General features: G+C 37.1%; 1 protein-coding gene across 3 annotated transcripts in view; it reads left to right on the forward strand.

The window, feature by feature from the left end:
* ATP11A (ATPase phospholipid transporting 11A) overlaps window positions 1-15,374 on the forward strand; it is a 46,800-nt gene that overhangs the window by 15,549 nt on the left and 15,877 nt on the right. For all 3 annotated transcript variants that reach the window (XM_026647578.2, XM_026647582.2, XM_026647577.1), the window contains exons 11-14: window positions 1,191-1,318; window positions 5,367-5,502; window positions 11,357-11,422; window positions 13,773-13,876. In XM_026647578.2, the coding sequence (XP_026503363.1) occupies window positions 1,191-1,318; window positions 5,367-5,502; window positions 11,357-11,422; window positions 13,773-13,876 (434 nt within the window). The remainder of the gene's footprint in view (window positions 1-1,190; window positions 1,319-5,366; window positions 5,503-11,356; window positions 11,423-13,772; window positions 13,877-15,374) is intronic.

The raw sequence follows: 15,374 nt of genomic DNA on the forward strand, positions 1-15,374 counted from the left end.
ATGGAAATCAGGGGTGGGAGAAGGGAAAATAAACACACCAGTTTAGGGACCTAATTCTCCAAAAGAGAAAAATAAGGTATTCTTGGGGGAGGGCCAGGTCCTCTTTCTTTTAAGTTCTTGTTTCTTTGCTCTTCCTCGGCTGTTCTCAGCTATCTAAGTTGTATGGAAGGCTCCTTGTCTCTCCTCCCATGAAGTAAGGGAGATGAAAACAAATTCAGGAACTTGGAAGAAAAGGGGACCGACTGGACCTTTTTCATAGATTTTCACAGTAAAGCTCCAATGAGCTTAAAAAATTGAGTGTGAAACTATTTTCAATTTTAGGGATGCGCTGAAACCTATCTAGCATTTTGTGAAGCACTCTCTGGCTAATACTAGATGTTAAAGCATGTGTTGATGAAGTTTGGCTGCAAAATTTGCCATTCTTTTTCATGAAAAATAACACTTCTTTAAAAAAAAAAGGAGAAGCCTTTGTAGTAAGGATTTTCAGTGCACATGTTTCAGGGCATAGGCTGATCATGAGGCAGGGTCTGGAAGAAACCCTCACTTTATAGGAGGCAAGGAATAGGTTTGTTAATGATGATAAACATTATGTACCTAGAATAAGACCCAGAACAGGGAGAAGGGGAGAAAAAGATTGGTTCATGCCCAGTCCCTTGTGCTGTCAAGGAGCTGATTTGATCCCCCTATTCAAGCTGTTCTCTAGAGCTGCTTTAGCTTAAACATGCTAGCTATAGCCCCACAAGTGACCATTATGTCATCTGAGGATTACTGGAATGTAGCAACACTCCAGCCATTACACCTGAACTCTACCCTACATTGGGTGGGTGAAAAGGGGGTGGAGTGGAGCTGGCTATGCCGGACAGAGATTTCCCCCACCAGGGGAATCAATTGTCCAGCTAGGGCAGCTTTACAGCCGCTTTGCACAGCTGAAACATTGTGAGGGGACCACTGACTATTGTCAAGTCAAATTTTGATTGACTTGTTTGCCCAGAGGAACCTGGGTGAAAACTGACTTTTATCCTATCTCAAAAACAGTCATCCAAGGATGCTATGTGGAATTTGTCTTCGTTTTAAGGAATGTGCTTTTGTGTCTCTAAACAAGACAACATTCTCCTGTTAAATCAAGCATAGTATGGTGTATTGTGTTTGAAAATATAACTGGTTAATATAACTCTTTTTTCCATCTGCAGCCTTTATATGATACTGCGTATCTAACACTGTACAATATCAGCTTCACATCTCTTCCTATCCTCTTGTACAGTCTAATGGAACAACATGTCAGTACAGAGATGCTCAAGAGAGAACCTTCACTGTACAGGTAAAGGTAATCATTTAGCCCCAAATGTTTGGCTTGTCATTTGTAGACAGTCTTTTTTGGAATGTTCCTCTAAAATACCATTAGTGATTCACTACTTCCACTGTGCACGATATAAGAAGTGCAACATCCTCTAACAATTAGATGCACTGAACCTGAGATGGTACTTCTGGAAATATTTTGGAAATGACCAGATGTATATAGCATACTATGGCTGTCGATTAATTGCAGTTAACTCATGCAATTAACTCAAAAAAATTAATCGTGATTAATCGCAGTTTTAATTGCACCGTTAAACAACAGACTACCAATTGAAATTTATTAAATATTCTAGATGTTTTTCTACCTTTTCAAATATATTGATTTCAATTACAACACAAAGTATACACTGCTCACTTTATATTATTTTTTATTACAAATATTTCCACTGTAAAAATGATAAACAAAAGAAACAGTATTTTTCAATTCACCTCATACAATACCGTAATGCAATCTCTTTATTGTGAAAGTGCAATTTACAAATGTAGATATTTTTTGTTACGTAACTGCACTCAAAAACAAAACTGTAAAACTTTAGAGCCTACAAGTCCACTCAGTCCTACTTCTCGTTCAGCCAATCGCTAAGACAAACAAGTTTGTTTACATTTACGGGAGATAATGCTGCCCACTTCTTATTTATAATGTCACCAGAAAGTGAGAACAGGCGTTCACATGGCACTTTTGTAGCCAGCATTGCAAGGTATCTATATGCCAGATATGCTAAACATTCGTATGCCCCTTTATGCTTCGGCCACCATTCCAGAGGACAGGCTTCCATGCTGATGACGCTCATTAAAAAAATAATGCGTTAATTAAATTTGTGACTGAACTCCTTGGGGGAGAATTGTATGTCTCCTGTTCTGTTTTACCGCATTCTGCCATATAGTTCATGTTATAGTTGTCTTGGATAATGATTCAGCACATGTTCATTTTAAGAACACTTTCACTGCAGATGTTACAAAATGCAAAGAAGATACCCATGTGAGATTTCTAAAAATAGCTACAGCACTCGACCCAAGGTTTAAGAATCTGAAGTGCCTTCCAAAATCTGAGAGGGATGAGGTGTAGAGCATGCTTTCAGAAGTCTTAAAAGAGCAGCACTTTCATGCGGAAACTACGGAACCTGAACCACCAAAAAAGAAAATCAACCTTCTGCTGGTGGCATTTGACTCTAATGATGAAAATGAACATGCATTGGTCCACACTACTTTGGATTGTTATCGAGCAGAACCCGTCATCAGCATGGACGCATGTCCTCTGGAATGGTGCTTGAAGCATGAAGGGAATCTTTAGCACATCTGGCACGTAAATATCTTGTGACGCCAGCTACAACAGTGCCATGTGAACACCTGTTCTCACTTTCAGACAACATTGTGAATAAGAAGCGGGCAGCATTATCTCCTGCAAATGTAAACAAACTTGTTTGAGCAATTGGCTGAACAAGAAGTAGGACTGAGTGGACTTGTAGGCTCTAAAGTTTTACATTGTTTTATTTTTGAATGCCGTTATTTTTTGTACATAATTCTACGTTTGTAAGTTCAATTTTCATGATAAATAGATTGCACTACAGTAGTTGTATTAGGTGAATTGAAAAATACTATTTCTTTTGTTTTTTACAGTGCAAATATTTTTAATAAAAATAAATATAAAGTGAGCACTGTACACTTTGTATTCTGTGTTTTAATTGAAATCAATATATTTGAAAATGTGGAAAACATCCACAAATATTTAAATAAATGGTATTCTATTATTGTTTAACAGTGTGATTTAATTGCGATGAATATTTTTAATCACGTGACAGTCCTAATATATATATATATTTCAATAGCTGGATAAACTCTGTAGATCATGTACAATCTTAGACAGAAGTTCAGAATTATAGTAGAAAATTATTGCCCTACAGAGTGAAAAAAATGTATTCTTTTTAGTATTGTTTAATGCCTCCCTCTGTGGAGGACAGCAGATTCCTAGAAACAAAACACACTATATATCTATGTATAGTATTTTCTTTTGAGGGGAAAGAGAGACTGAAAGCTGCAGTTTCTCCCTCCTTTTTCCTTAAATCTATTCTTTGCTGGATCTAATTCCATCAGAGAGTTCCTTGTTTCTTGCAGAGGTGAGTGGTGTTGGTATAGTCAAAGATATCTTTTATGCAGCAACATGTTTTTCAAAATAGACACCATGTGAACAAGTTTCTTTGAAGCCCCATAAGCATATTGTTGCTGCTTGTTAATACCTTAAGCCTGCTTGCAATCTGCCATAGTGTTTCCCTGAAACATCCATCAGTTTTACATGTCCCAAGATCCTTTCGCAGGGAAACCAAAATAGTCAACGGCAAAATGTTGACTAGTTTGCAGGACAATAATGCTAAAACTATTTTAGATTACTCTTTGCTGCCAGTTGGATGACTATCTGTGCCAATAAACTGCATTTGGCAGTTCACATTAGGATGAGTGCCTGGTTTGGATTGCTGTAGCTGCAAAACCAGTGCCTTATTTTGAGAGTAATCGTAGATGCCCAAAGCATAAACTTGAAAAGTGTGATATGGCTCCAGGTATTTATTTCACAGTTGGGTGAACTCTTAGATCCTAAGGGTAATATTACATACTGCTATTGAAAACTCATTTTTATTACACCTTACAATTTAAAAAAAAAATTAAATGCTTGTTTTGGAGAGTGACATTTTTGTTTGGCTTTTGAGAGCATAGCATATTTAATGCCCACTGATCTTCTGAACTTATTTTATCAGTCAATAGCACAAAATTATTGTAGGCCACATGAGATATGATGCTATTTTAGCCATTTATAGTGATGTATTTTTTTGAAAAAATTGCTCTTAAATGAATGGGGTAATTTACTCACAATGAAAAATAATTTAAGACAGTCCTGAGCCCAGTTTTTTTTTTAAAAGGTATTTGGGTGAAAATATTGATTGATATGATCAGTGTTGGAAAGGGAGACTGTGTATAAGTGCTTTTGTTTCCAAGTACTGTTTAGATCTTTATAATTCACATTTTTCATTTCAGTTTTGCTCTGACCCATTTTATGATAGGCCATGTCCCAATTTTCCATGTATGAGAATTAAACCAGTACCATTCAGATTCATATGTACTGGGGAAAATTTACTATAGCCAAGCACTTTTGTCCAGCAAACAATCAATCACATTTTCTAAAGAAAAGCATTCTAGTAATACTCTTTATGTTAATATACTCTTCGATTCTGGTAAGCATGACTGCACCTATGTTGTTAACATTCCATATTGTAGTAATAAGTTTCCGCCTGGAAAAGAAAGCAAAGTCTCCAGAGACCTCTAGTGTTTCAATTTATTACATATCTTTTTAGGTCATCACTGTGCACAGCACTTTACAAAACTTGTACTTTAAACATGTCCCTTCCCTGAAGAGATTGAAATCTAACTTGGACTGGTACAGTACAAATACAGAATTTACCATCAGAGTGGGAACTGGTAGAATTATAGTCAACGAGTAGTGGAGGAGACTAGACAAAAGTCGTAGATCTTATGGAGAGAGATGAATGTGGATCTGGTAGACCGGGGGTAGGTAATCTATGGCACGCGTGCCAAAGGCGGCACGCAAGCTGATTTTCAGTGGCACTCACGCTGCCCAGGTCCTGGCCACTGGTCCGGAGGGCTCTGAATTTTAATTTAATTTTAAATGAAGCTTCTTAAACATTTTAAAAACCTTAATTTACTTAACATACAATAATAGTTTAGTCATATATTATAGACTTATAGAAAGAGACCTTCTAAAAACGTTAAAATGTATTACTGGCATGTGAAACCTTAAATTAGAGTGAATAAATGAAGACTCGGCACACCACTTCTGAAAGGTTGCCGACCCCTGTGGTAGACACTTGTCACATGGGAAATGTCTAACTGTGTTCCAAATACAATATTTTAAATATTTCTTCTCACAAAATAATTTGTTGAGTTCATATTTCTTGGATCTTTTTAGCATGCCAGTCTGACTGCATATGTCTTGTTTTATTCAGGGATATTACCAAGAATGCTCTTCTGCGCTGGCGTGTATTTATTTATTGGACATTCTTGGGACTGTTTGATGCTGTGGTATTTTTTTTTGGTGCCTATTTCTTGTTTGACAACACAACTGTGACCAGCAATGGACAGGTTAGTATTTAGTTTGATCAAAGTTAGACTTGGGAAATGAAGAAATTGTAACTTTTAAAATCCCAAATGTTCAATTATCATTTACATAGGCGTAATTCATTAAAAATAACCAACTATTGTCATAAAGGCTTCCTGTAGAGATAACTGTTTTATGGTTGGCAGTGAGATAGGAGTGATATGTAACACTGTTTTTAACAGAAACAGAATTATATAGCTAAAATACCATGTATCAGTAATCAGCATGTGGCTGCATGCTGGTTGGGGGTGGGGTGGGGGAGGGAGTTTATAACCTGAACTCGAAATATCCGGTAAGAATTTGCTATTTCATAATTAACACCTACTTCATCAATATATATTGATAATTTGACTCCTTTAATTCATTTGTGCATATTTTTAAAAGATAGACACCTGAATATCCTTGTGATGGGCACCATGCAAGAGCCTAAATAGAACAGACTAGAATTACATGTTTAACATTTATATATTTTACGTCATTTAAGACATTCTGTTTCTACTTATGGTACAGTGACATGAATATAAATTTTTAAGGACCTTTTGCATTTTAGTTATTTACACATTAACATTTTTTGGTCTATTTTATTTGTGTCTTGCTTTTTTTTTTCTTTTTTGCTACTTGCTTCTCTTCCTAACCTCAGCTAATGACAACCAACACTCATATGGTAAGACTATTGTGGTTTTGTCATGATGTGCATTGCCTCTTTCCCTGTTCTTGAACTAAAGAACAGTTAAAATATTTCCTACAAATATTTTCATGACTTCTGTCCTTTTATAGAAATATTAGCAGTTGCTGCCTTTTTAGTTTCTTTAAAAATTGTTACAGCCAGGGAGTTGTATTAGAAAGACCATAAATTTTTGACACTATTAATTTTCTGCTTTCCTTTGCATTTTGTTGTGTTTTCATCAGTGCTTCCCACTCAGCTCTTTTGTCTTATTGAAAATCTCAACTCTAGGCGATTTATAATATCTGACATTTCCACAACTTTAGAAAAGATTCATTGAATGACTGTGAGAATACAACTGTGTAATTTTTTTACTCAATTTTAAGTGAAACATATCTGTCCAGAAATGTCAGATGTAATTCTATGTTTACTAGAGAAGTAATATTTGAGTAGAATGGATATTGTGACATCATTGAATGTAATAAACTAAACCACTGTGTGAGAAAAGACAGGAATCTTCTTTTTAAGTTTGCCTGTACATTGAAAGAATTACCTTTGGGCAGTGCAGTATGCTACAGTAGTTCTGTTTCTCCTGTAATTATGTTTTCAATCTGAGGTTGAAAACTCTATATAGTTTCAATTTTTGGTACTCATAAAATTCTCTTTCACAGCTGTGGGAGTCGCATAGCCTCTTGTTGTTGCCAGATGCATTGATTCAGAATCCATCTTTAATCTTTTAGTTGAGTCTTCTTGTGTAGATGAACCAGTTTGGTTTTTAACCATGTTCCCAAACCACATTAAAGCCTCATCCCAAAATGTTCAAAGTTGGGTGCTTAAAGTTATGGACCCATAGTAATGTTTAGGTACCTGAATAAGTAGCCTAATGACAGAGGTGCTGAGTATCCTGAGTTCCATTTGAAGTCAGAATTTAAGGGAAGTTCAGCACCTTTTGAAACTCTGACCTTTTATTTCAGTGTTAAGCATGGATTTTGGGTGCCTGAAAATGTTGGCTGTCAGGGATAAGTAATCAACTGAAACGTGGACATCCACCTCAAATCTAAACAATGATTGAGTGTCCAATATGTGCTAAGTGCCTCACAAAAGCAAGCTTTGAATGGCTTACAATATCAGTTCAGTATCTCACAACAAGTCAGAGTCAAAAACAAGTGAAGGGGTGAGGAGAGACAAGTGTGATAGTCTCATGAAGCTACACTAGATGATCCACCTTAGGTTCCAAGTTGTTAAAATGGACAACTTCTAGGTTATTGCATCAAGAAGGTATTCTTTTTTTCCCCAGCTTTTTACCCCAAATCTCCACTGCCGCCAAGGCTAGTAAAAATGTGAGGCAAGCTAATGTCCTTTACTGTGGTGAAAAACTCCAATGTGACAGGCCAGAGTATGGCATGACATTCAGCTTAAAAATAAATCACAAACCCAAAGCATCTAACTTTATTTAGAAATCTTATTGAAGGTCCACTACAATCTCTAAAGTGATATACTGTTAGTATTTTGGGTGTCCTTTATCACCCATCGTCTTTCATTTCTCTTGGCCAGCTGACCGCAAAATGGCTGGCCCAGAGCAATTGCCTGACAAGCAAAATTCAGGTGTCCAAGATCTGTCAATAATAATAGTAGTCAATTTACTACAGCAGTGCCTAGATGTCCCAACTGAATTGTGGACCCCATTGTGTTAGGCACTGTACAAACATAGAGTAAGGATGTTCCCCAAAGAGCTTGCAATCTAAACAGAGAAGGCAAAGAGTAAGGAAAGGAATGCAACATAGAAGCAGAGTGATCGCAGGTGGTAAATGTCATATAACTTTCACAGTGTGTTTTGTGTGTGCTTGATTTGGTGTTTTGTTGTAGGATTTTTTTAAATTGTATTATTGGGGTCGGAAAAGTGGGGGAAAAGGCAGGAGGGAGGCTGGGTTAATAGGAGCAAGGGTGTGGGAAAGCCAAAAGAAGGGAATAGGGACATTGAAAGAAAAGAGGAGAAGAAGAGATGGGAGAGGTAGGAGGGAAAGTTGGAGAGGAACACGGAGAACAGGGACAATGAGGTCAGAAGCAGAATGATAGTGAGGGCGAAGAGGGTAGGAGCATATCATAGTAAATCAGCAAACAAAACACAATGCCCAGAATTTCAAGTAAAATGTTCACCATCTGGGTTTGCTTTTACTGGGAATCTGGACTTGCCATCCCACAAAGTCTGCTAATTACTTGAAGATCTAATTGCTGGAAGAAAGTCAGCATGTGTTGGCATGACCCCCAAGTCCTGAACAAATCAACTGAGTAGTGGGTTTCAGAGTCCAGCCTAGCCTCTCTAATCAAGAAGTGAACTGAATTTTTCAGAAGTGGCACACACAAAAGTACAGCCATGACCGTGACCATATCAAAATCAAGTTGATTACCAAAACAAAACCTCAGTAAATCAAGATCCTTCAGGTTGTACAGGTAAGAGGATTAAATGCAGAAGGTCTAACTAGTGAATGAAAGGTTTCTCACAGGTTTATATAAAGAAATTAGATGGATGTGAAAGTCCTGATTATGGAGGAACAATCACTTCAATATTTCAATCATTCATTGGTTTAATGTTTCTTGGTCTTAAACACCATACACAGATAAATTTGGATGAACTGTTGAAATGTATTGAATGTAAAAATACCAAGAAGTTAAAAATACAGCAGCATGTGATCTTCGTTTCAATGGAATTAACTTAAGCTAAATGAGAAATCAACACTATGGGATAATATATGGTTGAAGGTATCCTTTCTAACTGAGATTCAGAATTTGATATTGGGTATGATGACGTTTGAGTCCTGGTCTATGTAAAATGAGTTGACGGTGTCTATCTACTTTCTCGTGGAGAGTTGTCCACATCACAGAAACTACTAGCACAGTTGGCACTGAGGCACCCTTGCTGGAAGCTTCAGTGGAGAGACAAAGGATCACCGTGTGAAAAAGGGAAGCTGCCATCCCTGGAGGTGACACCATGTGTTGTCAACCCTTCAGATCAGTACTAAATCAAATTGAGTGAGCTTTCACAGCTTCATATGCTCTATTGTTTAAGGGACATCAATCTCTAAGGATATTGAACGTCAAGGCCTGGGCATCTCCACACCTTTCTCCTCAACATGTAGTTGAGGAAGTCCACCAGATCAAAGTATGGCTGGAAGGAAAGACCCTTTCTACCTGACTCTGTGCTCCTTCTAGTTTCTGCTCTGGTGCCTCTCATGTGGAACAGATTGCCTGCCTGATATCTGCTCCGGAAGTTGTCCAAAATCTTGTGGTGTCTCTCTTCCCATTTGGTTTAGGATGAAGATCCAATGAGGTATAAGGGGCTGGCCAGGCCGGGCCTGTTCCAGTCACTGCAACACTCCATGCACAGTTTCAGTCCTGCTGTTATCACTATAGCTGTAGGAGTACTACTGCAATAGTCCTTGTCTCATTGTGAAGTAAAGATGACAGGGGCTGGTGGGGAGGCATGTTGCTGGTAGAGAGGACTTTGCTGGGCACCAAAAGCCTAGCAACCAACTCGGGAGAAGAGCTACAAACAAACAATGTAGCGAGAAGCAGCCCAGATTCCAAACTGGTGGTTTCCTTCACAGGAAATCAATTTAAAAGACGCACCAAAATCTCTATTAAACAAAATAGAAAACCTGGGATATTTTATCATAATACATGTTGTTCAGTCTATTAAAGTACATTATTTCAAGATTTATTTACCATAACTATAATTTCTGATAGTAGCTCAGATACCATGGTGAGGGGCGATCTTATGAAAACCTAGAGATAAATAACTGAGTAGTGAATATACATAATACTATGGATTTGACAGAATATTATTAATAATCCTATTATGTTACAGTAGTATGTAGAGGCCCAACTGAGATTGGGGCTTAATTGTACTAGATAAAAAACTTACTTAAAAAGTCTCTACCTTGCAGAATTTATAATACAAAAGGTCTTTATTTCTCTTGGTGTAAAAGCCAAACTTATTTTGGTTTGTTGGTGGTGGTGGTTTTGTTTTGTTTTGTTTTTTGTTTTAAAGCTCTATGTTAAAGTTGGTATCTGAAATAAATGATTTATAGTATGTCTGAAGTTTACTTTAAGTAACACCTAATCTCTATTACAAATACTAGTATGTGGAAAATATACATGCCACTTCTGTGTCTTGTTTTAATAAGGCAGAAGTCATATTTATCAATTGCAATACAATTCTATCCTAGTATAAAATAGCACATTTTTCATAAATCTTGGAAATGGAATGAAGTGGAAAGAAATTGTAGCTCATTTAATCTTTGCATGTCTGTCCTTCCCTCATGCAACCAACTAGCAGCCTCTGGTGCAGCATGCTGGAAGTCTACTGTCACTACATTTGAATAAGAAACTTCAGCTCATCTGCTCCTGAGCTGTATGCTGTCTCTTACTGAGTGAGCAGCAGCTGCTCCCTCGTGTTTTGTCTGTGTTCATCTCTCAGGTCCCCTTCACATCATTTTCCAATTCTCTTCTCTGTGCCATCTATCTGAAGAATCTCAAGAGCATGAGATACTTCAGATATTGCATCATTATCACAGCTTTTAAAATGGATATATGTGTAGGTGTTAAAAGGTATTATGTTGGTATCCTGAACCATAAATATTGTATGCTACATAAAGCAATGTTCATTTAGGGTAGTTGAGGTGATTTTATTTCAAGGTGCATGTAGTGAGGAATCAAAGGAAAAAATCTAGTATCAACTACTCAAAGGTTTTTTTTGTTTTTTTTTTAAATCTGTGAAGTTTATACATACTTACATTTCTGTGATGGATATCCCATTCTTACTTGTCCTGTTACCAAACTGATGCATTCATCAGTCTCCATGAAGACATGTGACTCCAAGAACTAGAGAGGAGAGAGGTCAGAAAGATGGCAGTTGAGAAGACTCTGAAAATATCATCAATGCTCTCCTGGGAAACAGCGCAGTGACACACTAACTGTGCTGCAGTTTTTCTTTACACAAAGAAAAGTACCAATGAGCTTTGGGCTGAGTGTTCTAATTATGTGTATGTTGCTTGTGTGCAGTCTGAAATGTGTGCGCACGAGCAAAATAAACTGATATCCAAATAGTTTGTTCTACATGGATCGTGATACAGTGAAGTACATTACCTATAATGACTTTTGACCCTTTTTTATAGATGTTTGGAAACTGGACCTTTGGAACACTGGTGTTTACTGTGCTAGTATTTACAGTTACATTGAAGGTAAGATATTCTATATTGATATTTCATCTACTGAGACTCTTTGGGATCCCCATCAATAACTATAGTTGTCCCCTATCCTGTTTACTAAAACCAACTTTCCCCACGTATTTTGACTATAATCCTTCTACTTACGGAGAACTAAACACGGTTTCCTTTGGAGCTTGTCGATTCTGCTCCTGTCCAGAGCTGTTGGCATGTGAAGCTATAAAAAACTCGGTACATTGATTGAATCTGTGCAGGGTTACTGGCAGCTCAAGAGTGAAGGATTTAGCTGGAGTTCCAAAGTTGGATCTTGACATGATATCACAATGTTACCAATGAATTGCCAGATTTTTCCTGTTTGTGGTTTGGTTTGGTTTTTTAAGTTCAGCTTTTTAGGTTGGTATGGTGATGTATCCCTTTTCAGATGCCCTATCAAAGTTGGTTTATGTTTAAATATACTGATTTCTTACATATTCTGTATAATGAAATGGAAATTTCTGTACAGAAATGCACATATGCTTATATTTTGCTTGGATTCCTTTTACGTGACTTTTTAGCCAGGGTATTCAAAATAGCTGGTTTTACTGAGTTCATTGTTGGAATACTTTCCCCAGTAGATTTTCACTGTCAAAAGAGAGAAGCGTTGGGAGTTCATGACTTATATTTCTATCATTCGATAAGTACAGCCTATTATATTAAAAGAGAGCATCAATAATGAGCATCACTATGTAATTATTTGTTTGTTATAAGGGGGGAGAGAATTCTTTTAATGGTTGAAGCAGTTTATAATTGCTAATTTTCAGTAATTATATACGTAAGTTTGTAACTGATATAAACTAGGACAGTTACAGCCTAATTATAAAGCGGAACAAGAGAGAGGACGGTGAAACAATCGTCTGGGGCTGCGCTAGTAATATCTCAATGTTATAATTTCCTAATGAATAGTCAAGCCTTTGTCATGACATACTGTGACGGGTTGGATCACAGAAACCCCCTTGGGAGCTGCCACCCGATGTGCAAAGACTACCCCTGCTTCTGTTTTCCCTGCCAGCTCAGGACTCCAGCACCCTGTCTTGCTGAGCCAGACACTCCAGTCTGCTGCAACACCGACCCAGGGTCTGAATCACTTGTCCCAAAGCTGCAAGTTTACCTGAAAACAGCTCACAGGAGTGTGCTTGTCTTTAGCACTCAGGTGCCCAACTCCCAGTGGGGTCTAAACCCAAATAAATCCCTTTTACCCTGCATAAAGCTTATGCAGAGCAAACTCAAATTGTTCGCCCTCTATAACACTGATAGAGAGATATGCACAGTTGTTGGCTCCCCCAGGTATTAATACATACTCTGAGTAAATTACTAAATAAAAAGTGATTTTATTAAATACAGACAGTAGGATTTAAGTGGTTCCAAGTAGTAACAGACAGAACAAAGTAAGTCACCAAGCAAAATAAAATAAAATGCGCAAATCTATGTCTAATCAAACCAAATACAGATAATCTCACCCTCCAGAGATGCTTCAGTAAGTTTTTCTCAGACTGGACACCTTCCAGGCCTGGGCACAATTCTTTCCCCTGGTACAGCTCTTGTTGCAGCTCAGGTGATAGCTAGGGGATTCTTCATGATGGTTCCTCTCTCCCCTTTGTTCTGTTCCACCCCTTTATATATCTTTTGCATAAGGCGGGAACCCTTTGTCCCTCTGGGTTTTCACCCCCCCTCACTGGAAAAGCACCAGGTTAAAGATGGATTCCAGTTCAGGTGACATGAACTTGCCAGCACACACATATACAGGAAGACTAACAGGTAAACACAACCATCTGCAGACAATGGTCCTGGTTAATGGGAGTCATCAAGATTCCAAACCATCATTAATGGCCCACACTTTACATAATTACAATAGGCCCTCAGAGTTACATTTTATATTTCTAGTTTTAGATACAAGAGTGATACATTTATACAAATCAGATGATCATACACAGTAGATTATAAGCTTTGTAATGATACCTTACAAGAGACCTTTTGCATGAAGCATATCCCAGTTACGTTATATTCACTTATTACCATATTTTCTCTAAAACTATCCCAGTTACATTATATTGACTTATTATCAAGTTTTTATAAAACCATATAGACTGCACAACGTCACAATATACTAGATCTCAATACAGAATACAAAGATTAGTACTTAGGTATGGGAACTTTCTTAACTATGGTAGAAATAGAAAGGTTTCATTGTTCCCTACAGTTCTGCATAGAGTTCTCAGATTAATTCTTTAAATAGTTCATTGATTTTCTTTGTACCTCATCTCCTGTTGAGTCTTTTATCACTTCTAAAAAAATAATATAAACACCAAGATGACCTGTTTTCTTTCAGCTTGCACTAGATACACACTACTGGACATGGATAAACCACTTTGTGATCTGGGGATCGCTACTGTTCTACATTATCTTTTCCCTCCTCTGGGGAGGAATTATCTGGTAGGAACCTAGTGTGAATTGTATTGCAAATGTTATTTTCACAAGCATAAAATAAGTTTATATATTCAATTTTTTTTTTCAAATAAAATTCATTTCAGCTTTTATCTGTACTATAATTTACAATATGAGTTACCAACTTAAACATGTCAGTCATGGCGATTAATGAATAGTTGGCTTTTCTTTAGGTTGATAGCTGCTAAAAATGTTCTTAAAGAAAAGAAGAGTAATAGCACTCAAACTGAGTCAGTAAGCACCTGAGTTTCTGGTTCTATTGTTTTAAGAAACCAAAAACTCTATTTTTAATAAAGGCTTAAGTACATATTGAAGAGGTCGCCTATTGTGCTAATATACATACTGCAGTACATTTTCTACTCATTTGTAAAATTGAGTTCATGTTAAAAGATAAGGAGTTATGTGGAATTTCAGACACTAGCTAAATGTGTTAGTGAGTACTACATTTGTTATGATAGCTAAATATTCCTGCTGTTCACCAGATGTGAATAACATTTTAGTAAATGTTTTTCATTTCCACCTTCTTTTCTTAAAATATATATATTATTATTGCAGAATTTGAGCGCCACCTACTGCTACTTTTGTTACCTTATTTGTGTATTTTTATGAATACATTCTGGCAAGGTTTAATATCCACCCCGGCAAGGAAAATGGAAAGGAAAATTCATATTACAAAACTATTGGATGTATATAGGAGAGAATGTTTTTCAAGAGACTTGTCTGGTTTCATGCTTTTGGCTGCAAACAGAGTAGAAAGGCGTATGGCTTTAGATTAAATAAATTTTTTTAAAATAGCTATAAAATGGCTTAAGTTTTATCCACATTTAAATTTTAACAAGATTAAATCAGTTTTATATAATTGAAAAATCACTTAATTACATTATTAAAGTTTGTGGGGAGGAGAATAAACATGCATGTTATAAATATCTTGATTCTCATTCTCCACCCACATACTTCCCATGGGATTCCCATGCCCAATGAACTTTTGACTACCTTCTGGACGGGAGACCTTTGTCATTTATCTCCAACACATGCACATTCTGACCCTCTTATTCTTTTGGTGTCTTAATTGAGTGAGCCAGCTGGTTCCCCTCGCAATCTATAAATGGAGAAGGGAACTGTTGCTAGCTTGCATCTTGCATACCAATTTGGGTCTGGGAAGGGAGGTCTGCTCTCCTCTCCTCCCAGATCAGGAAGAATCTTCTGGGAGGCAGCCTATCCATTTCTCATTTCTGCAACAGCAGGACTCAAGGTTCCCGCTGACCCTGTTCCTCCCTTTTGAACTGGGTCTATATGACTGAGGTTCCCCATGTTAATGACCTGGATGTAGAAATAGAAAGCAAATTTGCAGATGATACAAAGCTGGGAGGGGGGTTGCCAACACTTTGGAGGATAGAGCTAAAATTCAGAGGGATCTTGATAAATTGAAGAACTGGGCAATAGACAACAAAATTAAATTCAAAAAAGAAATGTAAGATGCTACACT

The sequence above is a fragment of the Terrapene carolina genome, unplaced genomic scaffold (genome assembly GCF_002925995.2).
Source record: "Terrapene carolina triunguis isolate 2854851 unplaced genomic scaffold, T_m_triunguis-2.0 Scaffold21, whole genome shotgun sequence".
NCBI classification, from domain to species: Eukaryota; Metazoa; Chordata; order Testudines; family Emydidae; genus Terrapene; species Terrapene triunguis.